This window comes from Falco punctatus (genome assembly GCF_963210335.1).
Source record: "Falco punctatus genome assembly, chromosome: 2".
Taxonomy (NCBI): Eukaryota; Metazoa; Chordata; class Aves; order Falconiformes; family Falconidae; genus Falco; species Falco punctatus.
This window is the reverse complement of record NC_137581.1, coordinates 4,610,400-4,633,888: the sequence shown is the minus strand read 5'-3', so window position 1 is coordinate 4,633,888 and position 23,489 is coordinate 4,610,400. Positions and strand designations below refer to the sequence as shown.

Below are 23,489 nucleotides of genomic sequence, written 5' to 3'. Positions count from 1 at the left end.
AGTACGAGTTATAGGCCCTCTGCTAAGAATCTGCTTTGTGATGGCTGAGTTTTCTCTGCCTGCACTTGTAACTTTAAACAGTGCCTGGCTGACAGTGTCTTTCCTCCAGGAAATCCCCTTTCCTCAGGTATTTCTTGGTACTGGCTTTTTGCGTATTCAAATCAGCGCCATTTAGCACCATTCCAGTACTCTCCCGCTGTTCCCACAGCGTGTTATAAAATATGTAATGGTGTTACTGGAAACGTAATTACGTTGAAAGTACAGGAACTCTGACAGTCTCTATCAACGAGAACCTACACTAAATGATAACCTTTAAAATGACAAATCAACATGCGTTTCTCATGGAAATCACAAGGAGGCAGCAAGTGGTGTTTGCCATTTGATTTTTCAGTCTCCGTCTTTTCTCACCTGAGCCACCAAAGGTCGGTGTAAAGGCTGTCATTGTGTAGGCAATATTCCAGTTTGCCAAAAAAAAAAAGTGTCCCATTAAAGGGCAGCAGGCTTCAGGTGACAGTTCAGCGGTGTTCATATGCTTTGGAGAAAGTTGAATGTAATTTTGGGGTGGCAGAGGGCATACTAAAGGGGGTGTGTGTGGGGTGGGTGTGTGCGCGCGTGTGTGTGTGTATATATTTTTATATCTTTTTTATGATAGTGCAGTTGTTATTTGGGCTCTGAGTGTCTGGAAGGGTGTGTGTGCTGTGAGGTTAGAGATACAGTTCTGCGTTATTCCCAGAATGCAGTTACCGCCTTTAGGGGGAAACACACCTGCCTCCAAAGCCTCTGGCACTCCTCAGGTTGGAAACAGAATATCAACAAATGGTTGGTCTTTGCTGCTTTGAGCAGTTTATTTAAAAGTAAACAGAAAGCAAGCGTTTTGACATGGTTGGGGAACCTGGGGAAGGAGACAGAAAGGTGTGCGGTGAGAGAGAGATGGCTCTTTAATGAGTGTGAAAGATGAAAAATAAAAATAAAAAAGTGTAATTGTTTTGGTTGCGTTCAGCTTTCCTAATGGCTTTAAGTCTGCTGCTTATTTCCAGAGAGCTACACATCTAAGAACTCTGAAGATGATGAATCCACAAAGGAGTCCAAGCGATTAATTCAAAAACGTCGGCGAAGTACAGATGACTACTCCGAGGAAGGAGAGGATGAGGAAGACGAAGGGAGGCCTGTCCGCAAACGGCTGAATCGAATTGAAACAGACGATGAAGATAACTGCGAAAATGCTAATGACGACGCAGAAAACCCCGCTCCTGCAAATAAGCTGCCAGCACCGCAGGCTCCTCAAGACAACACCAAGAAGCACTGCTACCGGATAGAAAGCGATGACGAAGATGACTTTGATAACGTAGGGAAAGTAGAGAGCCCTTTGGACTACAGCCTGGTGGACTTGCCTTCCACCAACGGACAGAGCCCAGGTAAAACCATTGAGAACTTGATTGGCAAGCCAAGCGAGAAGACCCAGCCCCCCAAGGACAGCACAGCCAGCGCCAGCCTGGCGCCCAATGGGACAGGGAGTGGGCAGGAAGCAGTAGGGCCGGAGGAAGACGAAGACGAACTTTTGAGAGTGACTGACCTTGTTGATTACGTCTGTAACAGTGAACAGTTATAAGACTTCCATTTTTGTGCTAATTTATTCCACGGTAGCTCATACCAGCGGGCCAGTTATTAAAAGCTGTTTTATTTTTCCTAGAAAATTCTCCACTACAGTATCACTTTTTAGAAGCAAGAATTTCACCAGTCCTGCAGTCTTTCTGTGAAGTGACCAGTTTTGAACTTTGAAGATTAATTGCTGTAAATTCCCTCTCTTACCCCCCCCTTCTCCTTCCAAGTCCATGGTCCTGGGTAATTTCACTCACAAAAACCTTATAACAACAAGAGATTTGTATATTTTTGACTTTATATTTCCTGAGTGCATACAAATTTGTGGAAATGGGTGGCCTAAGAAAGCATTCCAAATCAGTCAGGGCCCAAACCGGAACTGGGGTGGGTTTGGCTCAAGGGGTGGGGTGGGGGGATGCAGAAGCACTTGTGCTTTAGCTTTTTCATATGAGATATATATTATATTTAAATGTTCACAACTTAGATTACAACTTAACAGACAGTTAAAAAAAGATTAATGTCTGTACTGTCGCATTTTGTGAGTTGTAGGTTAACATACCATAGCTCATTTTAGTAATCACCTTCATGGAAGCAGTTTGATTTTAATACTGGAGGCAAACAGAATTATTAGAGGCCAAGAAGGTACCATAAACAAGAACTCTACTATCCATTATGACTTGCAGACTTTCCTAATAAACATCCTTTAAAGTGTTTGTACAGTAAAGTGTACTGTAATGAAGTTTTTGACAGTCGAAACACACTAGCCATGAGTTATATTCATAGTTCATCAGATGGTCTTCGATGCACAGTGTCTAGTGGGAGGACATACGTAGTCTGTAAGCTGGATGGCATCTTGACGTGCTGCAAACTTTTACAGACAAAAGAACCCTGCGGTAGCTGCCCGGCCACTTGAATCGCACCATCTGTCGGAGTATTCTGAAAGAAATATGTGTGTACAAACAGCATTGACCACAGAATGACAGTGCATCAGAGGATTGAGGGATTTTCAAATAAACCGTGACTGGTCCATTCATGTCCTTAATATCTACTTCAAATTGAAGTAAACAAATGGAACAGTTTTCCTTTTGGAGGTTTTCTGTTTGGGGTTTGTGTGTGTTTTTGTTTTGATTTTACTTATCTGCCTGGATGTATTAGCAGGTTTTGAATGTAGTGTTGGCCTTTGGCCATTAGAATTTTCTTAAAATACATTTTAATAATTTTCATGTGACCAACTGATTTCAAGAAGGCAGTATTTCTGAGAGAAAACGCTTGACTCCAAGACATCTCATTAACTTTTGAGTGGACATGAAGCGATATGTGCTTTTATTCAAGGGAGGAAAAAAAAAAAAAAGACAAAAAGACAACAAAAGAAAGAAAAACAATTCACCAATGTGGGGCACATAAAGAGCAGAGCTGAAATTTGTTTTGGGTAGCATTCAGTTTTCTCTTTATTCTGAATTAAGATGCAGGCTGTAGCATTTGTACATGTTGTAGCACACAGACAGCTCAAACAGATCTGCCAAATACTGAAATCCAAAAAGGTCACATCTATTAATCCTTTTGCTCTGAGATTTGGATTTTTGACTGGTGTTTATGTCCATTGCCGGCAATGGATGCACCAAAACTGCTGCTGCCACTGAGGAGTGAGTTCTCCTTTCCTGCCCCACCTGATTCCCTTCTATTATATTGTATTTACTAGTCAGTCATTAAGCACTTCTGTTTTCTTGTAATAAAACTGGCATTAGGCCTTTACTAAATACCTCTTTAGAAAACCTAGATTCAGAAATTACCTACCTTCTGGCCTTGAAAAATCTTGGTTTTGTTTCCCCACCTCTTTCTCTGCGAGTTCTATCAGAACCACTCCATGACTCGTACTCATTTGGATTCTAGCAGTGCACATACCCCGCTATAAAACTAGAATCAGCAGAGATCCAAAAGGATGGAACTCGCTCATTATCTGCTGTGCTAAGCAAGCTTGTGATTTTAAAAAATGAGAAATGACTCTCTCTAAATGAGAACTTAATTCCATTAAAGATTAAATATTTTTCCACCTTACTGATGTTAACTATTAACAGTTTTCATGAGCAGATTATAACAGGGTAATGAAAAGCCACAGAAGTTTAGAATGAGTTCTTAAAAGCATATGTAGCATTTTAAGCTACTCTAGTGTTTTTCTTTGCTTAGGTGATGCATAAATGTAGAGCTTCTACATTTCTAATATACTTGTGTTTTAAAACAAGCAAGAACATACGGCTTCCACTTTTCAATGTTAATAGTTGCTGAGCATTTTTAATACTTGCAGTGTAAACTGTTGATTAACGTGCAGCGATGCTGTGCAGCTGATCGTTTCTTGTTTGTTTTGGCAGTGCCATAATCTTTTTTGATACGTGATGGAGCCTTTTAGTATCTGATCAGTGCTGTAGCAAACATTCTTGCTTGTAGAATCAACCTCAAATGTTAAGTACTTGGTGGGCAGGTAATTGTGAATGTAGGAAAATACAAGAGAGTTACAATAGCGAATATACCAACCAGGAAAAAACTGAGTACTGAGTTAGGGAGTGATGTAAAAGCAGGAAAGACCAGGAAGCAGAACTGGAGCGCTGATGCTTACATCAGGAGCTTCAAATTTTAAAAATGCAGAATGACAAGTTGTTACCAAGTTTTACTTTGTATTGGTCGCTTTTCAAAAACAACTTTTCTAAGAAGTTACCTTTGGTGCCTGAGACAGCTTCCTCCCCACAGGATCCGCAGTTCCCCTTAGACCAGCGGGAATGTCGTGCAAGTAAAAACGGCAAAACAGTGCCCTAGAAATTCTTAACATTTTTCAAACTCCTATTTCTCTCGTTTCTAAGGTTTCCTGCTCGGTGGAAAATGTACAGGCTCCTAGTTGGAAAGATGATGTTTTCTGACATGAGGCCAGCTGATGGCCGTGCAGGGTTCATGCTGTTACAGTAGGTGATTCCAGAGTGGAAGTGTCTTCCTGGTGTCCTGACAATGTTGTGCTCTTCTGTACTCGTCGTGAAGTTAAATGTCTTTGAATAGTGATCTTCAGGTGTGGCTTTGGAGTAACAGAAAGCTCAAACCTCATATTTCTCAAATATGAGAAAACGAGTGAAAACTGATCAGGGATTTATTATTTTTTTTACATAATGGATGTAAAATTACAAGAACAAGCAGCTATTGGCTGAACATACAAAGCATTTATTCAACAAACTCTTGTTTATTCCACCCAGATTGTCACTAAAAGCTTTGTCTTTTTTAACTGCAAACTCTTCAGACTATGTGCAGTTTAAGTAGCATTGGTGAGGGGAAGAACCTATAAATCGAGCAAAGGAATGGACTTTTTTTGTGTCACCAAGATAAAGGATGGCTCGTTGCTTTCTTGCATGCAGCTTGTGTGACTGTAAGCGACACAAAATGCACAGTAGGTCTGCTCTGTAATTAATGCAGTGTGTTAATCTGACTGGAAGGGTGGTGGAATTAAGAACGCATTTTCACCACAGTTGCTGTCGTCTAAACCTGAGCATATTCTTGATTTTAAAATGGAAAATGACATCACCGAACTACCAAAAAACCCCTTTGTGTTGAAATCTTGTAGGAAGAACTGTGCTGAACAATCAAGTCTTTGATAGTCTGATTTTGTACATGTTGAATTACATTATAAAATTACCACATCTTCCTGATATTTTTTTTTTTTAATGAAAGGATTGCTCTGTTCTAACAGCACTTGAGAGAAACAGATGCTTTTTTCCAAATTGCTTATTTATGAAGTGTGTCACCTTCAAGATTTCTTTGCATTAAAGCATCTTGGTTACTCTTCATACAGTGGGAGCTATATAGCTTAGTTGGACTGGTTTTCTGTTCGCTTCTGTTTTCTAATTGCTGTGTCTGAACTCTTGGCAAGAGACCTTACTCAAAGAACCTCAAGGGGAAAAACTGTATGTTCACACAAGAAAAATTGTATGGTAGTGGTAAACTTGTTCTGATTTGTCTTCACATCTATCATTTGAACTACTTCGGTATCCAGATGCTGCAACTGTTTAATAATTTTCGTAGTTCATTGTCAGGGTGTCCATTTTATACCTCTGTTATCAGGTGCTGGTAACTTGGTTTTCCGTGCTTTTCAATAGGAAGGCCTGGTCTAAACTTTCATATAATTGTTTCAAACTACATATTTTCACAAACTTCTTTTATGAAAAGTAAATTAATTTTTATGGCACCTGCTTTTTTAATTCAGTTTGTACACAGTAATTTAAATAAATTATGGCAGTAACGCGAGCCCCCAGAACTGGTCTGATAAAGAGCTTTGTATCATCTAGTGCAAAATGACAATATATAGGCCTTGAAAACTGGTTTTGGTACATGTGCAGTGACTACTATTCACAGGCTTGTAATATGGATATAATGTGCAGCACGCACCCTAGATATGTATTTACATTTGACATATGCTTCCAATTCACTGGGTATATAAAATCCTTAAATATATATAAATATATATAGATAGATATATGAAAAAGATCAAATATCTTCAAACAAAACAGTAACTTTCTGAAAAAAATTGTTTTCAGTATGGTGGAGGAAACTCCAGCAATTCACATGAAGGAGCACAATTCTGCAGTTCCTTATGCGTTTAAAGTTTCTATAGAAGCATTTAGGATATTGTGTGAAGTAAGGATTTGAGGATCAAGCCCATGTTTCCTGGTAGTCTTTTCTTCCTCCCCTTCCCCAACAGTTGGGGTAGGGACTATGTCTCACTTAAAATCTTGGAAGTCAGAAAATAAAAAATCCAGCAGAAATGGTCCTTATTTTTTTCCAGTATGTACTGATGTAAGAAAAATTAAATGACGAATTTTTGGTGCTTTACAGTTGAGTACCCAATCTGAGACCTAGCGGAGAGCTCTGGCTTCAGAAATATTTATCAGTTGAAAATTATTTCTGAAGCTGGATGCCCAGCAGTTGGGGTATCAAAGATTACTACTAGTCACTTCTGAAAACACGCATCACTTACCAAGCTCTTATTTTAGATTAGGTGTAACTAAGATAGTTCCAAACAGCAAAAACGTGCTTGGGAATTGATTGTCCCAACACTTCAGAGTAATTTAACTTATTTTGTATATTGCAAAAGATGTATATTGCTTAGTATGACACTTAAAAAAATTGTGTACAGCTTCTGGGGGAAAAAATAGAACACTCTAAAGTAGATAAGAAGTTTTTATAATTGAATCTGTGGTGTAAAGGCTCCAGATTTAACTGCAATTAAAAGGAAGTCCTACAACTTGGGATTTTGACTATCATTTTGTAAATGCTGGCACCCCACACCTGAGCTGAGGAGCCGGAGGGGACAACAGAGCAGTTAGAGGGGACACATGCTTAATGAAGGCACATGTGTCTGTGAATATATCTGCTATTGCTACATATAACCCCAAAGGTTACTAACGAGGACTGAGCAATAGAGTTGCTCTATTCGTTCAGTTGGTTTACTTTGTGCACTTTGCAGCACTTTGTGTATAGTCAGTCTCACTGGTTCCCCAGGTGCAGACAAGAGTCGCTTCCTCCTGCTGTTTGAATGCTCGTTCAAATAACAGCAGGAGGCGGGGAATGGATGGAGGGAAGTGGAACGGAAAAATGTGTATGCAAACCCATGCCATTTGCAAGACGGGTCTTGAACAGGCCTAAAAACTACTTCTGACTCACCCTTTAAAGACTGTATTTCCAATGGAAGGTCTCAGTTCAGGAGAATCATCCTGATACCCTCCTTTTCTCATCCTGACCTTCACAGTAACGGGAAAATCTACCTGAGGTCTCCTTCCTTGAGGGAATCTGTAATGTTCCATCAGCGCAATGTGGATGTGGAGTAAATTAGGATCAGTCCATAGAGTATTATGACAATGATTGCTTCTGGGGACGTCGTCAGAGTCCGCACAGTTTGCTTTGTTGTTTGTTCCTCTTGCTGTGTCCCACACAACTAAACTTAGATTAGTCTGTCAGAATTTGACTTAAATGATTCTATGGGGATAAAATCCTTCTACTAAAACATACGATAGGCCTAGTTACCAGTGCACCATTTGTTAGTTAGAGCAGTTAAAAGTCCTTAATAGATACTAATCTGCTACTCAAGTTAGTGGTAGAAAAGGAGATCAAATCATAAAGCTATACGCCTTGTTTAGCTTTCCATTTCATACTCGTTATATGGACTCTAAAATCTTGTACAGTATCTTATTCCTTCCTATGCTATATTCATTAAAATGGTACTCCTCTCCCTAACTCATATTAAAATGATTTGTTGTTAATGCCAGTGCAGTTGCTATTTCCTACCTGTGTTTCACAGCCCTCCTGCAGCAGCTTGGAGATGGTGTGTGAATGATTCAAAAGCGTAACATCACCGTTCTCAGTATGCACGACAGTTCTTACATAGGCACAGATCGTGTTCATTAGACAAACATTGGGCATATCCAGTGTCCCAGGTAACACAGAACAGGTTACTTGCTAGCAGAAAGGTTATCCTCCGATATTTTCTGAGAATTAGATCAAACCTGCCAGATAGGTCTCTTAAAATTTAATATACGCTTACATGAAATACAGTTTTGTTTTACTCCTGTGTGCTGTTCACGTTTGCAAAGAAACCTTGAATTCCTTAAAAATGGTCTTATTCACAGTGGGCCTCATTTTGTTTTCTCTAAAGAGTTAACACGGTAAAGTTCTACAAGCTGAGCTCTTCACGTAGACTTTAACCCTTGCGTTTCTTCAGTCCAAACCTTGGTTTTTCAGTCTCTCTTCAACCATGACTTGCTACAGTATCAAAGGGAAAGGACTGAGGGGGGACACACTGTTGTGAGAGAGGGGGAGATAGGTTGAAAAAACTGGAAGCGTTATTCTTGTTGCACATAAATTGGGTGGTGCTTTCACTGTCTTCCCCCCCCCCCCCCCCCCCCGCCCCCCCCAACCGGTAATACCATGTGCATGTAAAACTTGATGCATTAAAACTTTTTTAAATGAAAGTCATGGTGGCCTCAGTGCTCAAAGGGTTAACTGCAGTTTATCAACAGCTAATGTTTTTAGATTTGCAGTACACAACTGTTTAAATACTGTATTCCTTGTAAATGAAGTAAAAAAAAAAATGTTAAGGCTGGTGCCAATATTTTTGTTAATGAATTGTTCAGCGTTGTCTCTCACTACAGTCTGGTCAGAACTCTTTGTGTATAAGCTGGGCCTGAAGCCATTTTATAGCTTGTAGGCCTAATTGTGTAACTTTTCTTTCATAATGTTTTTGTTATAATATCTACTGTCATTTCTTTCATATAAATATGACATGTAAATTGTCATAATAAAAAAAATTGAAATAATTTGATGTACAAAGTATAATGTGTATTGAAGAAACAAGTGCTTTTAAATTGTCATCACATGTGCACATACTTTTCTTATTTTGCTTTTAAAATAAGCACCGAGTAGTGGCTGCTGTGTATCGTTCCAGCTCATGACGGTGCCACTGCTTGCCGTGGGAATGGGTAACTCCTGTTTCGTGTCGATTTTGTTGTGGCTTTGACCAGCTGTAGCCGATACTGGGGAAGACCCGATGGATTTATTTTTGCAGTCGTGATTATTTTCTATGTGTGTTCCATCTTCTACGTAACCTTTACATCTAATTTCATAGTGATGTTGCTGTCACTTGACAAAAACTAGTAGCTTGAACAGGGTTCACTGCTTGCCTTATGCTGCAACATCCATTTCACTTGCTGTTGGAGTTGTGGAATTGCTGAATTAGTGGTGAATTCTTACAGCTAGGGAGAAAATCCACCTGGTTGTTACTAGTATTTGTTTACAAGGGTCATACCTGCAGCCAGAACTGTACCCAGCTAGGCTGTTCCAGCACACATCCGTCAGGTTTCCGCGTGGTGCTAATGAGAAAGGAGCTAGGTTTGTTTATTTAGACTGAGATGTGTAAAACCACCAAGTGGAAGTCTGCAGAGAAGCACTGAAGATGTGGATGTGCTGACACGTGGCTATGGCAGCGGCTACCGATGATGTTTTAGGACTTTAACAGGAAAAAGTCAGGGAGAGAGAAGTGAATCTAAGGGTGGCTTCTCTCTGTGTGAATTGCTGAAGCCTGTCAGTCTTGGTTTTCTTTGTGTTTTACTCAAGCTAGCACATGTTCCTGTAGTGATGAGAACCTGCTGTGAAATCCATCCTCTTACTCCAAATGCAATGCCAACATTTTACATTTGCATCTTTGATGGATTCTGGGTGTTTTATGTAGGAACTGGCCACCTTACAGCAGGCAGTGCTGTGTAGTCTGTGGAGAGAAACAAGCTCCCTTGGGTGCCACCCTCTGTCCTAACGTGACTCTTCACCCTGTGAAGGTACCTGCTGCTCTCCCTTGCCTCTAAACACAGCCCTGCTTGACTACGTCACCCTTGGACATACAGTGTTCAGGCAGTGGTGTGGGGGTGGATCCTAACTCGCTTTTTAAAGCTCTTAGAGCTGAGGAAAAAAGCTTTCAAATCATGCCATTCTGTTTCATTCGTAAATTTACAAGAAATGTCTGCCTACCCGAACTTCAGCTAGATGCAACACTTGGTACTGGGATATAAAATAACTGGATCTTGTAAACAAGGAAGATATGGATTTCTCCTTCCCCCCAACGTCTCAGCCTCAAAACCAGGGGGTTGGACTAAATGAGGGGTCCTCAAACTTTTTAAACAGGGGGCCGGCGTGTGGATTAAGTGGCAGGCAGTCATCTGCAGCTGCTTGGTTTCCCTCCCCCCCCACCAACCCCCCTCACAGGGGGTTGGGGGGGTTCTGTAAATACCGGGGGCCGGATTGAGGACCCTGGGGGGCTGTATCCGGCCCGCGGGACATAGTTTTAGGACCCCTAGACTAAATGATCTCCAGAAGACCCTTCCAATCCTGACCATTTTGTGATTCTTCAAAAACCAACTTCCCAGCCTGGGCTTAAACTGACTTTTTTCCCTGTCTTCTTTTGGAAGAGTGGTATGTGTGAGAAGAAAGACTTGCATTTGTGTGCAGGAGGAGAAACGAACTCTGTATTGCTCCACTGCAGTGGCTTAATTCAACTTCAATCACTCAGAAATTTTAATTTAAAACGATCTAAAGGATTTGCCATATGTTTCCAATTAACTACAGAGGTGGAGCGAGCTCTCGGTGGCTGATATGGACAGCCATGTCTGATAACAGGAGGGACATAAGCAGGAATGTTGATTGACAGCTGCTAAGTGGGGTGAATGGGTATTTCCAGTATTTGCAGCTCTTCCCACCAGCAGCTGCAGCCTGGTCTGTATTCATGGAAGAATCATAATTTTTCATCATTTTTTCATTTTCCAGAAGAACACTTTTCTTGGCACGGCAAACTTGAAGATGGTCGAGAAACTTCCTTTTCCTCATCTCCTATTGCCTCTGTCACTTTTTCAAGCTATTCCAGCAGTGTTTAAATATCACTTCATTGTGGAACTTGCTTTGATTTCAGCCAATGTAATTATTTGTATGAATAATAATTTGCATAATTGGAATCCAGAATTGGTAGGTGTGGTTGATGAGCATTCCATAGCATTTTAGAAAGCTCATCCTAGAAGAACCATGTTAGTTCCTTGTTCCCCCTTTTTTCCTTACAATTTCTACTTCCAGAGTGTGCTGCTTTGGTTCTTTGCTATCCAAGACTAGCAAGGGAAGTCCAGAGAAGGGAAAGATGGACACTTATTCTGTCAATGATCAGTTTGTGTTTGTGAGAACCTGGGTTTGCACACAGGTTGGTAAATGACTCCTTAGAAGTGAATTCAGACTGATGAAAGGGAAGATTAAAAAACTTGACAGCAAGGTAACCACTACGTGGGCTCTTGGTGACTAGGATGCTATGGCAGGAACGTTTAACAACCTGAAAACTCAGGGAGATGTTTAGAGTGATGCTGCCTTGCTGATGGGGTTATCAGGAGCATCCCCTGACAGAGATGTATTTCACCGGTGTAAACTGAATGCTACCATTTATTTAATCACCCTGTTCTGGTGTAATCATTGTTTCTCACTGCAGTAGCATGTGTTGCAAGAGAAACTTGCTGCTGGAATGGTGTAAATCCAGGGAAAGAACCAGGGCCAGTGCTTGTGAGGGAACAGCAGCCTGCCCATTGCTGCAATCCACCATCCCAAGACCAGCCCCGGCTCCCTGACGGCAGCTCCCCAGGTCCATGTGGTAGCACCATCGGGCCCACGATCCCAAGTTCATCACCGCTGAGGGAAATCAACTGGATATCCCTTCAGCAATTCAGGTACTTGAGACTTTCTTTTTCTTCTCTGTGTGTCTCTATCAGGCATTAGGTGCTGGCCATCCACCTCAAATTCCCTTTCCAGCACCTTGTATGGTCACCGAAAAGCTGCTGTGTTAGTTTTTTTCCTTTGTCACCTGTCCAACAGAGATTTACAGGCCAAAATACATATGCTGCTCATCAACTGTCATCGGGCGTAATGTCAGTGATCACCTCAGCGCTCCCCTCTGCTTCTCTTTTGCAGGTAACGAAAATTTACTCAAAACCTGCCAGAGACAGATGCTCCTGCCACACAGACCGCATGGCTCTGGAGATGCACCATGACTCGCCCTCGGGAACATGGCCATTTTAGGGGGGAAATACCGTCCCCTCCCCCGCGGGTCGATGACGAAGGGGAGATTCCTTCAGGGAGAACGCCAGCGCTCGGCGGTGCCCCCGGTGCCGCACCGCCCATTCCCCTCCGCGCTGCGGCTCCTCAGGCGCGGCAGGGGGGCGGGGGCGGCCGCCCCCAGGGCGGGAACTGCTCCAACATGGCGGCGGCGCCCGCCCGCACCATCGAGACGTGCCTAGATAAACCCGGGCAGCACAAGGAGTTCCGCTTCCGGCAGGTGTTGGGGTGGTTCCGCTTCCGGCGGCCGCGGAGGAGATGGTGGAGGAGGGAGGTGGCGGCGGCGCCATGAGTTTCCTCAAGCGGTTCCCGCCGCCGGCCGAGGGCGTTCGCCACCAGCAGCCTGACACGGAGGCTGTGCTGGCGGGGCGCACCCTGGGCACCGGCACACTCTACATAGCCGAGAGGTGAGGGCGGCGGGACCGCAGCGTGTGGGGACGGGGGGGGCGGCGGTTACGGCTCTCGGGACCCACGTTAGGCCTCGGGGTGCGGGGGCTGCCCTGAGGGCGATGGGCGCAGGACAGCCCTGGGTGGGTTGTCCTGAGGGGGCTGGCTTCTGGAGAGCCTTCCCTGGGGGCTGGTGGGGACCAGGCCGGGAGGCCGCGTGTGCGTGGGCCTCTGCCCCGAGGGGTCCTTTCCTCTGGGGGGAGCGTGGGGCTTCCCCCGAGGGGCTGTCTCCCCTGAGGTGACGTGGGGTGTGTGTGTGTGTGTGGGTCTCCCCTGAGGTGACGGGGGGGGGGTGGGGTGTCGGGGGGGTCTCCCCTGAGGTGACGTGGGGGGTGTGTGTGTGTGGGGGGGGGGGGTCTCCCCTGGGGTGACGAGGGGTGGGGTGGGGTCTCCCCTGAGGTGACAGGGGTGTGGCGTGTGTGTGTGGGGTCTCCCCTGAGGTGACGGGGTTGGGTGTGTGTGTGGGGGTGGTGTGTGTGGGTGTCTCCCCTGAGGTGACGTGGGGGGGGGGGGGCTCCCCTGAGGTGACTAGAGGGGGTAGAGGGGGCCTCCCTAGAGGGGACCTGCCCAAAGGGGGATGTGGGAGACTCAGATACAAGGGGTCATCATGTGGGGGAGGTCCTCAAAGAGAGCTCTGAGGGGGTCCTCACTATTTGTGCTCCAAGTGGCATTTTAAACAGTGCAAGAGGGAACAGTGCAACAAGAGAGCCTGGCTGGCTGCTGTGTTACAGCACGTCACCTCTCTTCTGTTGTCAGGGGAGTGGACGGGGCTGTTGGTTTTTCTGCTGTTATTAACTGCTGTGGTTCTGTGAAGTCTCTTGTGACGCATTAATCACGTGGATGCTGGAGGCATAAATCAGTTTGGGTATTCTGGAAGATGTTATCTAAGCTCTTAAGTTTCTTTTAAATTCTCCCTGCTGTACACTTCAAGACGACAGCTTGTTGATCAAGGCAATGTGATTTTCTTTAACTGTGGAAAATGTACTCTAAATACAATATATTTCTGCAGCAGGAGAGTGTTGTTGGAACAACACCATGGTCTAAAATGTGCACTGAGGAGTGTATTGTCTTTTAAAACCTTCAGACTATGAAGTGTTTATAAAGTGGGTAAAATTTGAGGGGCTCTTGTCTCACCTGAACTTGTTAGCGATGTTGCATTCCTCTTGGAGAGGAATTTCTCTGGAATTTCAGTTAGTTTTGTGTAGTTGTTTGGTTGCAGGTACAAGGGCTCCTGTTTGTGCAGTATCTGCTCTCAACACATGTGATGTTGCGTTTCCTTGCAAGTAGCTTTCAATAGATGTTTGTGTGAGGTGCATTCAAGTCTGCCAGCTTCCTCCCAACACGTTTTGAGCATATCACGGAGCTTTTACCAGAGTCACTTGCTGGTAATGAATAGAAAATGCAAGCATTTGCAGGAGTGCCATGTTGTGGGAGAACTGGGCATCCGCAAGGACAATGTGCCTTTGGAGCTGTGTACTGACTCGATGTCAACAGCTGTATGCATTGAGAACCGGCTGGTCGAGGCTAGGAAAGAAATTCCTCACTCCCACTTCACTAGCTCTTGCTCTCAGCCTGATTTCCTGAGGCGAGGAGTCTTCTGTGACCTCTTTGTTGGTTTTGTCCCTCCACAAATACTTGTAAATGCTGAGTTTTGCACGTGGTGGTGGTCTCACTTTCTGCCCCTCAGTATTTCTGTGCACTGTGTGACCTCAGTGATCGCAGACACCCAAAAGTAGCTTGAGATTGATTTTTCAGCTGGTAGAAAGACATTGATCGTTCTGATGCAAAGGAGGTAGCAGCCCACTGTCGACAACCTGTGCTGTCTCTTGCTGTGGTTAGGGATGAGAGTGAAAATGGGGGGAAGCAGACATTCTGGCACTCATATTGTGAGGTGGGGGGAAACCATAACCTGGCTTTGATAACTCTGCTGATCACAGAATGGTGGCTTTTCTACATACAGACTATACCCACATCAGTTCTGTACTCCTCCAGAAATTGACAGCAACTTTCCTTTCAGTGTTCTCTTTATCTTGAAAAAACACAGAACACTTATTAGTTTGATTTACAAATCACAGTCTGGAACCTCTGTCATTGTCTTTGGGGTGATAGATATCTACAGGGAAGAGAAAATTAAATGGGAGGAAAGGAAATTCAGGGTTTAGTTTAAATGTGATAAAGCTGAAATGTGTTTAGGGTGCTCAGCTTCGTGTTCTGTAAGAGAAGGTATCTTTTACCTCAGCCATCAGTTAATGCCATTGCAAGGTCCTCTTAGGGCAGGCCCAGGACCGTGTGTTACCTGAGAGTGGGATACTTGCCTTGTCCAGAATTGCTCACTTTTGGGGGGTTGGTCTGCTTTCCTCCAGGTGCCTTAGATTCTCCTGTTAGTTTCTAATTTGTCTCTTTTGATTTTTTTTCTTCCTCCTGTCCTCCAACCCCTGCTTCCTGTTAGTCGCCTGTCTTGGCTGGAAAACTCCGGAGTTGGGTTCTCCTTGGATTATCCCACTATAAGTTTACATGCAGTCTCCAGGGATGTGAACGCTTACCCATGGGAGCACTTGTACGTCGTGGTGAATGCCAAATTCGAAGGTATGCCCAGTGTTGCTTAATGTTCCCACGCAGTCCTGAGTGGCACGATTTCTTCAAAAGGAGTAAATTTTGGTTTAAAAAATGATAAGCTTCGTTTAAGTAGTAGCTTGTGTTTTCTTTTTTGTTTCTCTGAAGGGTGGTTATTTTAGAAGTACAGCTTTGCCCTTGTTTAGAGTCACTTCTGTACTGTTCTGCTCTCAGCATGTGAGTGCAGACAGCTAGAACCACTGAGAATGTTCTCTGCTCTCTTACACTCATTTTAAACAATGCAGTTCCTCCATAGTCTCCCTATGATTCCAGCTTAGGTATCATTTTTGCTTTATTGAATTTATGTCAGTGTTGCTGCCCTCTCCAGACTTTATGAATACCTGTTGTTTTACATTCTCCTGGAAGCTTTCATTCATTTTCTCCCACCGCTTGCTTAAAAAAATAGAAAAGACAGTAACTCATGTTATCAGGCTTAATATGGATCTTTGTGGATTACCACAAAACCACACTTTTGACCTTTTGACCATTCTTGCTCTGTCCCAGAGAAAACAAGCTTTCTCTTTCATTGTTTGTATGAAGATTTTCTTTATTCCTGATACATAGATTGTTTTCTTCTGGCAGACCTGTTAATATTTTAAGTGTGCCATAAACTGCCTCTCAGTTGAAGAGTAGTGAGTGTTAAATCTTGAGCAGGTTTCCTTTCCCCTTTGTACCTACTAGTCATCGTAATTAAAGGTTAAAATCTGGCATTTAATTTTTCTTTAACTAGTCTATATACTGAAAGTACTGATAAGACCCTGAGATGGCAGAGGCGTTTTTAAGCTATTAATACTCTTCATTATTTCCTTCTGTCATGTTACTAATGTTCTCTGACAGTCTTACCACTACAAATGATGAGGACGTGTATGCACACCTCTTGATTCTTCCTCATTGTCCTCTAACTTTATTTTGAAGTAAACTGAGCTCAGTATGAAGAAATATTTTTTCCAGCTTTTACTTTATTCTGATAATGGTGTTTGAAAATATATATGTCCTGTGATAGTTCTTATCTATAAATCCTTAATAGGCTGATTTTTGTGGGTTTTGTTAATATATGAACTCTAGCTCCAGTAAGTCTTCTACAGCAAGTAGATTTGTTTAGTTTTCAAGTCTGTCCTTAGCCTGCAGTTTTAACTGCTGAGTAGCGTTAAACCCAAACCTCTACTTGTTTGGCTGCAGGAGTCTTCATTCTTAGCTGGGCAGGGTACATTTTGTTCTTCCTCTGAAAGTTTTTTGTTGTGGGCCCTGTGTGTCTGTGCCTTATCCTCACCCCTTTTTAGAAAAAGGCAGTCAGAGGTTGACTTCATTGAAAACAAAGAGCTGGACTCAGCAGTAACAAGCTGTGCCTGCGGGTGTCGGTTGGAAAATGATTGGGTAGCTTCCTTGGACACTTCATTTCTTGGGGCAGCTGGCTGGCAGCTTTTTGGCTTCCTCATAGTCTTAGTAGTGCCAGTTTTGTATGTGGTAAAAGCCACTCTCGGTAGAACAGCCTTAACTGTATTCCTCTTTTTCTGTAGAAAATAATTATGTGCTGTTGAAGCTGTCAGTGCAGTGTCCCTAGCCACAAAGCAATGAACTGTAGCAATCTTCGTTGTGGTTTTTAAAACATCACATTGTTGCTTTCTTATTCATGTATGTAATCCACAGAAGTCAGGAAGCAGGGTTGTGCCCACGGTTGTCGTCGGCTCTGGGTGCACTTTCTACTTCTGATATCTTGCTGGCTGGCTGGGAGTGGCAGAAATCGAGTAGAGATCTTCTGTGTAGAGATCTTTCATAAACGTCAGGGTCGTTCGTGAGAGGCTGTGCTGGAAGCCAGCTGATTTCATGACAGTAGAGTTAAGGATCCATAAAATTAATGAGATGTAAAAGAATACATACGTAGCATTGTGCAAGTAAATGACAATGATGGTGGATTGTGGGGTTTTTGAGCACAGTTGGTTTTATTACAAATCAGGGAATTTTCCTGGAGTATGTGAATACATCATGTGATCATTACAGAAATCTGAAGCCCTAGAATTAGGAATAGAGAAGTTTTCGTGTCTATTGCAGGTGTTGTTGAGGTGCTATGAGAGGACCTTGTACATCTGTAATGTGGATGTGAGCAGGTTTGTTTGTGCCACACTCAGGTTGTGTCCAGGTTTCTGATTTGATTGTGTGGGTTCCTGAAAGAATAAGCAAGTGTGACTTTTTTTGGACAAAATAAACATGTTTCTCTTAAATATTTCAATTTCCTAAAGAAGAGGAGACAAAAGCGGCTCCTATGGCTGAAGGGGAGGAGGAAGAGGAGGAAGACAGTGATGACGATGTTGAACCAATTGCAGAATTCAGATTTGTACCTAGCGACAAATCATCCTGTAAGTGAAGTGGGAAATTGTGTTTTGAAGTCCTGGCTATATGTGGAAGACATGGGGGTATAGAGATGTAAATAACATGATCCTTTAGTGTCCTTCCCTAGTTACTTGATTTCTTTGTACTGAAAAGAACAAATCAAATTGTTTCATCTTGCATGAAGGTGGAATAGTTTTAGCAGCTGCTTCTCAAGGAAAATTCCAATGCTTTAAAATAGGGACTTTTAAGTATATGTGCATGACACAGATAATCTTATCTGTATACATTTGTAGAGAACTTGTATGGGAAATATTTTTAAAAATCAAATTCAGTGATGTTTGAGTCTGCAACAATTTCATTAGGAACATGCTAATATCCAGAACCTACTGCTGGAAAGCAGTTGTTCCCTGCCTGGTGTGGAGCTTACAGTTGGATCTAAGTTTTTAAAATCTTATGTATTAGGTGCTGCAAGGAATCCTGTGGTGGGTAACCCCAGATGGAATTCTCCAGAGATAATAAGCCTTTGTCATCAGTGAAATAATATAAAAGTGCTGATAAGAGGATAAAGCACCAGGCTGGATCTAGGAAACCCAACTTGTTTCTTGCGTGGCTGCTGGCTTGTTGGATGATGTTTTCAAATAGTTCAGTGGCGGCTCTGGTAGAGGAATATTCTCAATCTCCTTGATCGCTCGGCCAGGATTTCTTGCCAGTTGGTATTGGTGGAGAAACAAGGGAGGTTTGTGTTTCATTTGTGTTCCTACAGTGGAAGCCATGTTTTCAGCGATGTGTGAGTGCCAAGCTCTGCACCCAGACCCAGATGATGAAGATTCAGACAATGATTATGAAGGGGAGGAGTACGATGTTGAGGCCCATGGTTCGTAACAGTTGTTCTTTGGAAATACCTGCCAGCACTTGGATACCTGGTATCTGTCATAAGAATGGTTTGGTCTGTTTGCAGTTTCCTTGTTTATTGCTCATCTTACTGAAACATTCTTTTTGCCACAGGCACAGTATAAAAACTCAGAAATCTGCAGAAAAATGTGCAGTTTAGCTGTCACACATCACTGCATTTCAGTGAAAAACATTGTTCTCATTCTTAAAAGCCCCAAGACACAAGTATCAGCCTTTGCTGTTCCCAGTGGATGTAGCCACACAAGTTCAGTGCCCGCGCAGTGCTGTGGGCGGTTCACATCACTGTGTGTGTTCTGTGTATGATGTAAGCAGCCTTCTAATGTCAGTCAGTTAGCTGGGCAAGTATGCTCAGATTGGTGTGATATTCTCCAGCCCCTGCTTGATGCAGGCTCCAAAACTGAGGTCTGATAAACATAAACTTGTTTTTGCAGAGCTAGGACAAGGTGACATCCCGACCTTTTACACTTACGAAGAAGGGTTGTCGCATTTAACTGCAGAAGGTCAGGCCACTCTGGAGAGGTTGGAAGGCATGTTAGCCCAGTCGGTTAGCAGTCAGTACAACATGGCTGGAGTGAGAACAGAAGACTCAATAAGGGAGTTTGAAGGTAAGAAATGGTTTTGTTTTACTAAAGAATATATGAAAGCAGTGGTTCTCCAGTCTGGCTAGTCTATAAACACCAGGAATGAGCAAGCATCATACTGCGGGTGATACCTTACGGTACTGTGTGCATTTTGCCTGCCGTGGATTGAGGCCTGCTGTGTTAAAAAGTGAGGACCACTGCACTGAGTATTCTTGATTCTTCTTGGTATGATTTCCTGGAAAAGTAGTAGGGTGAAGTTGATTTAGGATTTTTTTTTTTTAAAAAAAGGTTAAATTTGTTCAGTCTGCACTGGGATTAGGAAGTAATTTCCACTCCACAATAACAGTCCTTTGGGACTTTTTTAAATCCCTTAAACTGTAAGTTAGTAATTCTCTTTACAGAGTTCAGCGTGAATTTAGAATCTTTGAAATACACTGGAACAGATTTAAAAAGAACCCTCTGCTTTTTAGAAGGAAACCGTGTCTTTATGCTACTGATCGTACAAACATTTTATTTAAGGTTTCTTCTTGTTGGGGAAAAAACCATTCTCTCATATTTTGCCTTTTCTGCATGCTCTTTTCACTGGATCGGTATATTACCTGGGAAAAGAACAGGGAAGTAGTTTAGTAATATTGCTGCTTTATTTTAATTTAAGTTGCCATGTTTTAGTACGGCCTGACATTTTTGAAGGATGAGAAATGATGCAGCTGTTGTGGAATTCTAGCAATCAGCTTTTCTAGAATAATCAACAGGACCATAACTAATTTGTTCCGGTCCACATGGATGATTTTTTTTAATCTGTTTTGTCAGTTGTTTACAGGTTTTCTTTGTTCCATGACTTTGAATAAATTTATATAATATAAAGAGAACCTTGTGTTTTAGCAGTGCCCTTCGTTTGAAAATTGTCAGGTTTCTGAACCCAAAAATTTTGAAAATTACAATAAAGTGAACAGCAAGGACGTCACATGTCTCAAAGCAATCTTCATCAGTTTTGGCTTCTTAGTTTTATTTGCTAAGGTGCTTCTTGGTTTGCTACAATTGTTAATATCCCCGGGGCTGCTCAGTTACAGAATCCTGTTATTTTTTGACATTGTAGCATACGGCAATTGTTTCTTCTTTTCCCAACTTGATGATTGCCGAGAGCCATTTCAGAACAGGATCCAGCCTCTTTCTGTTAGCGCATAATTAAAGCTATCAAAAGGAATCATGCCATTTGTCACACCAAATCATCATTTAAAAAATGAAATAGTTTAAATCCGATATTTAAGTCTTTTAATAAGATAGGGTGAGATGAGGTTGTAGGAAGTGGTGACGTCTTTAAGTGACTGACAGAGAGAGCTGGAACAAAACCGCAAAGTTGTGAGCACATCAGTGTTTCCCTAGGCCGCTTTCACAAGTTCAGCAAAGGAGTTTTCTGTTCTGGCCATCTGTTGTCAACAGAGGGCGCTCGCTGTCTTTCGTGTGATCAAGTCATCCTCTTGCGAGCCCGAGGTTTTATGTAGCATTGGCTGGTTTTGGTTTTTTTTTTTTTTTCAGATGGGATGGAGGTGGACATAGCACCAGTAGTTGCGGGGCAGTTTGAAGATGCAGAAGTCGATCACTGAGGAGGACGTATGCTGCTGTAAGTTCATCTGTCTTCCAACACCAGTCCTTTTTAGTCCTGCAGAGCCTTTCATCTCTGTAATAGGTGTAATGCACAGGATCCCAGATCTCCTACAGGAAGTATCTTGTGGTATCAGGATGATGGTGAATTAGAGAAGGAAAAAGTAACTGTAGTTATCACAAATGTGGAAAGATGTTTGATGATCTGCCCAAAATTGGCTATGGGCGTAAACTATCATGCTGCGTAGGTAACCTGCATGGCCATGCCTGTCTGGAAGACAGCTCAGCCCTTTAGTAGATTTAAGAATTGTCTGATCTCAAAGGCTCTTAGATGCTGGTATGCGGATGCTGGAGCCATTGCTGGGAAGTTACTGTCCTTAGTATCTGTTATTTCACCCTCAGCATGCAGGATTTCCCAGGCCTTTCAAGGGGACAGAACACTTCACAGCGCTGCAAGTCCATCTCTTCCCTCACTGTAAGCGGAGCAGGAACAGTTCCCGGTAAAGTTATGGAGCAAGAATGGGACTGTTGTCAGAATTGCACAGCTTAGCGACAAAACCCTGCTAAGGCGGTTGGGCCAGTGTGCCCTCTTGCCTACCATCACCTGTACAGCTTTTCTCTCGTTAATGGCATTACAAGATGTGCCAGTGTTTCCTTGCTGGTGCTGGGTGGGAGAGGAAGAGCAGTTTATTCTGGGACTGTGTTTGTGCACGGTGGGATTGCGATTCCGCCCCTGCTTCAGCAGTGCTTGCTAGTGCAGAGTTTGCACATGCTGCTCAAGCGGTGGTGCGTCGTCCCAGTTCTGCCTCTCTCAGAAATGAGACCGCCAGCTCTCTCCTTAAAGTAAGCACAGAGCTATCCCACTTGGAATGCTGGAGAAAACCGTTGTGGGCCAGACAGCCAAAACCTCAGGGGGGTAAAAGGGCCACAAATAGGAAGATGACACGCTGAAAAATACCAGTGGAAATGAGTCAGAAGTAGTTGGTTAGGGATTACAGCGTCACTGAGAAAGAGGCTGCAATCCCTGAGAAAGGCTAGTGCAGGGTTGTGATGCGCATGTACTTCCCTCCTTTGTTGCTTGTTTGGCTTTGTTGCAGTTAATGCTCCCGTGGGTTCGGAGTGTCTTTGAATAGCCCTGTGTTCGCTTACTGATCTCAACCACTGCCACTGATCCTGAATTAGTATTTATTGTTTGGTGTAAGAGATCAAAATTCCCTTCAGTCGCACTTCCTACTCTGGGAAAGACTGTAGTACAGAGAGGAGCTCTTCCTAAAAACATCAAGATACTGGTTGCCCTGTTACCTTCTTTGATAAAGGACACTTTAAAATTAAGGAAAACTCTTCAGCTGTAGATGAAGTGCTTCTTAGTGAATGGAAAGCTTGGCTCTGACTTGATCTCCAAGATGATGTAGGTCCGTGGTTTATAAAAAAAAAAAAATAATTGTGCTGTTGAAAATTCAGATCTGAATACTTGTCCTGGTTTAAACTTGAGCAGGATTAAGGAGAGTTAGTGGCCAGCAGCAGATCTCTAAGGAACCTAGAAGTGCTGGTCGAGGTGGTGTTGACTGATCTAGCAAAGCGCAAAATCTACCCTGTACGAATTAGTTTTGGTCAGTGGAATTCTTCCAGCTGCTTACTCTTGTGCCTTCCACGGCATGGCAGGTGGCTGTGAGAGGTGACTGGATGGGGAGCCCTTCAGTCTTCCTGCTGGTGCTGATCGGAGCTGAGGAGCTGATCCCTGTCAGGGCAGATAGTGTGATCCACACTGCGAAGTGCTGCAGTGATGTCGCTCCAGGTAGCAGTTTGGGAGCTGTGGGTGTGATGGGCCTTGTTAAAGTAACCACCAGCCCGAGTGCGTTGATGTAATTTAAGTAAGTTCAAAAAATTTAGGCTGGATGGAAGCAGTAAACAACCGAAGGTGCACATTGAGTCTGTGCTAATCACCCTGCTAACAAGTTTGAGCAGGAGGGCAGCTTGGTTTTACCCTCTGAAAACCAGGGTCAGAGAGGGAGCATCCTGTGGTCTCAGTGCTCTGCAGAGCAGCTCGGCCCGTTTCACCTTCTGAACTGCAAAAACAATCTACAAGAACATCTTGCTGGTGATCCTTTAGAGAGCAACGCGCTGCCCTGCCTCTAAAGCGATGCCCTTGTGGGACGATTGTGTTGCATGTTGCTGCTCGTTACCCAGATGAGATGTGACGGTTGCCTGCTGAAGCTCCTGGAAGAGTTGCTGACAGTTGATGTGGGACGTTTCCACTTGTCTTGTAATAAATGGTGTTTTGTCTGTCGTATCACGAGGTTGGAGCAATTGTTCTGAAGCAAGTGGTGTGTCTGTGTGTGACGGTGCAGCGGGGTCTTCCAGGGCACAGGCGTACAGTTGCGGACTGTAAGCGCATGCTGTCCTTAGCTGACCCAAGTGTAGAGCTGCTGGCAAAGGTGCTCAGCTCTCTGAAAGTCAGTGGGTTTGCAGTAAAGCGTTGTCCTCAGTGACTGTGAACAATGGGCGGCTACTGTTTTATAAAGATTAATAACCTTTTATTTTAATGCCAATTATGTAAACTTGGTGTCTTGTATCTTTCAGATTCCTCTTGTGGCACTTCCAGAATAAGCTGTAAAACTGAAGGCATTGCAGTGACTATCGGGAGTTAACCTTTCTTTTAATGACCTAAGCTTAGACATCTAGGTCTGTAAATGCTTTTGTAGATTTTGAAACAGGACATTTGTGACCACTGTGGGGTTGTTTTAAAAA

At 43.2% G+C, this 23,489-nt stretch overlaps 2 protein-coding genes across 5 annotated transcripts in view; both read left to right on the top strand.

Annotated features, from left to right (window-relative positions):
- Positions 1-5,420, top strand: part of RSF1 (remodeling and spacing factor 1) — a 63,386-nt gene extending 57,966 nt beyond the window's left edge. For both annotated transcript variants that reach the window (XM_080374786.1, XM_080374787.1), the window contains one exon: positions 1,038-5,420. In XM_080374786.1, coding sequence (XP_080230912.1) covers positions 1,038-1,609 — 572 coding nt within the window. In that variant the 3' untranslated portion in view covers positions 1,610-5,420. The remainder of the gene's footprint in view (positions 1-1,037) is intronic.
- Positions 5,421-12,481: 7,061 nt separating this feature from the next.
- On the top strand, positions 12,482-23,489 carry CLNS1A (chloride nucleotide-sensitive channel 1A). Of its 3 annotated transcripts, none has more exons than XM_080374838.1 (7): positions 12,482-12,665; positions 15,155-15,291; positions 17,559-17,672; positions 18,410-18,520; positions 18,990-19,163; positions 20,676-20,760; positions 23,322-23,489. In XM_080374838.1, exons 1-6 carry the CDS (start codon positions 12,517-12,519, stop codon positions 20,741-20,743), a joined length of 753 nt encoding a protein of 250 aa, XP_080230964.1. In that variant the 5' UTR covers positions 12,482-12,516; the 3' UTR covers positions 20,744-20,760; positions 23,322-23,489. The 3 variants fall into 3 exon arrangements, with proteins under 3 accessions (XP_080230964.1, XP_080230962.1, XP_080230963.1); XM_080374836.1 differs by having other exon boundaries at positions 17,556-17,672; XM_080374837.1 differs by lacking the exon at positions 23,322-23,489 and adding an exon at positions 21,144-23,315 and having other exon boundaries at positions 17,556-17,672.

Bases quoted from the DNA above. Each gene is read 5' to 3' on its own strand.
- CLNS1A (XM_080374836.1), top strand. From the start codon at position 12,517: ATGGTGGAGGAGGGAGGTGGCGGCGGCGCCATGAGTTTCCTCAAGCGG. The intron at 12,666-15,154 runs GTGAGGGCGGCG...GCTTCCTGTTAG, and splicing joins ACACTCTACATAGCCGAGAG to TCGCCTGTCTTGGCTGGAAA. The intron at 19,164-20,675 runs GTAAGAAATGGT...TTTTTTTTTCAG, and splicing joins CTCAATAAGGGAGTTTGAAG to ATGGGATGGAGGTGGACATA.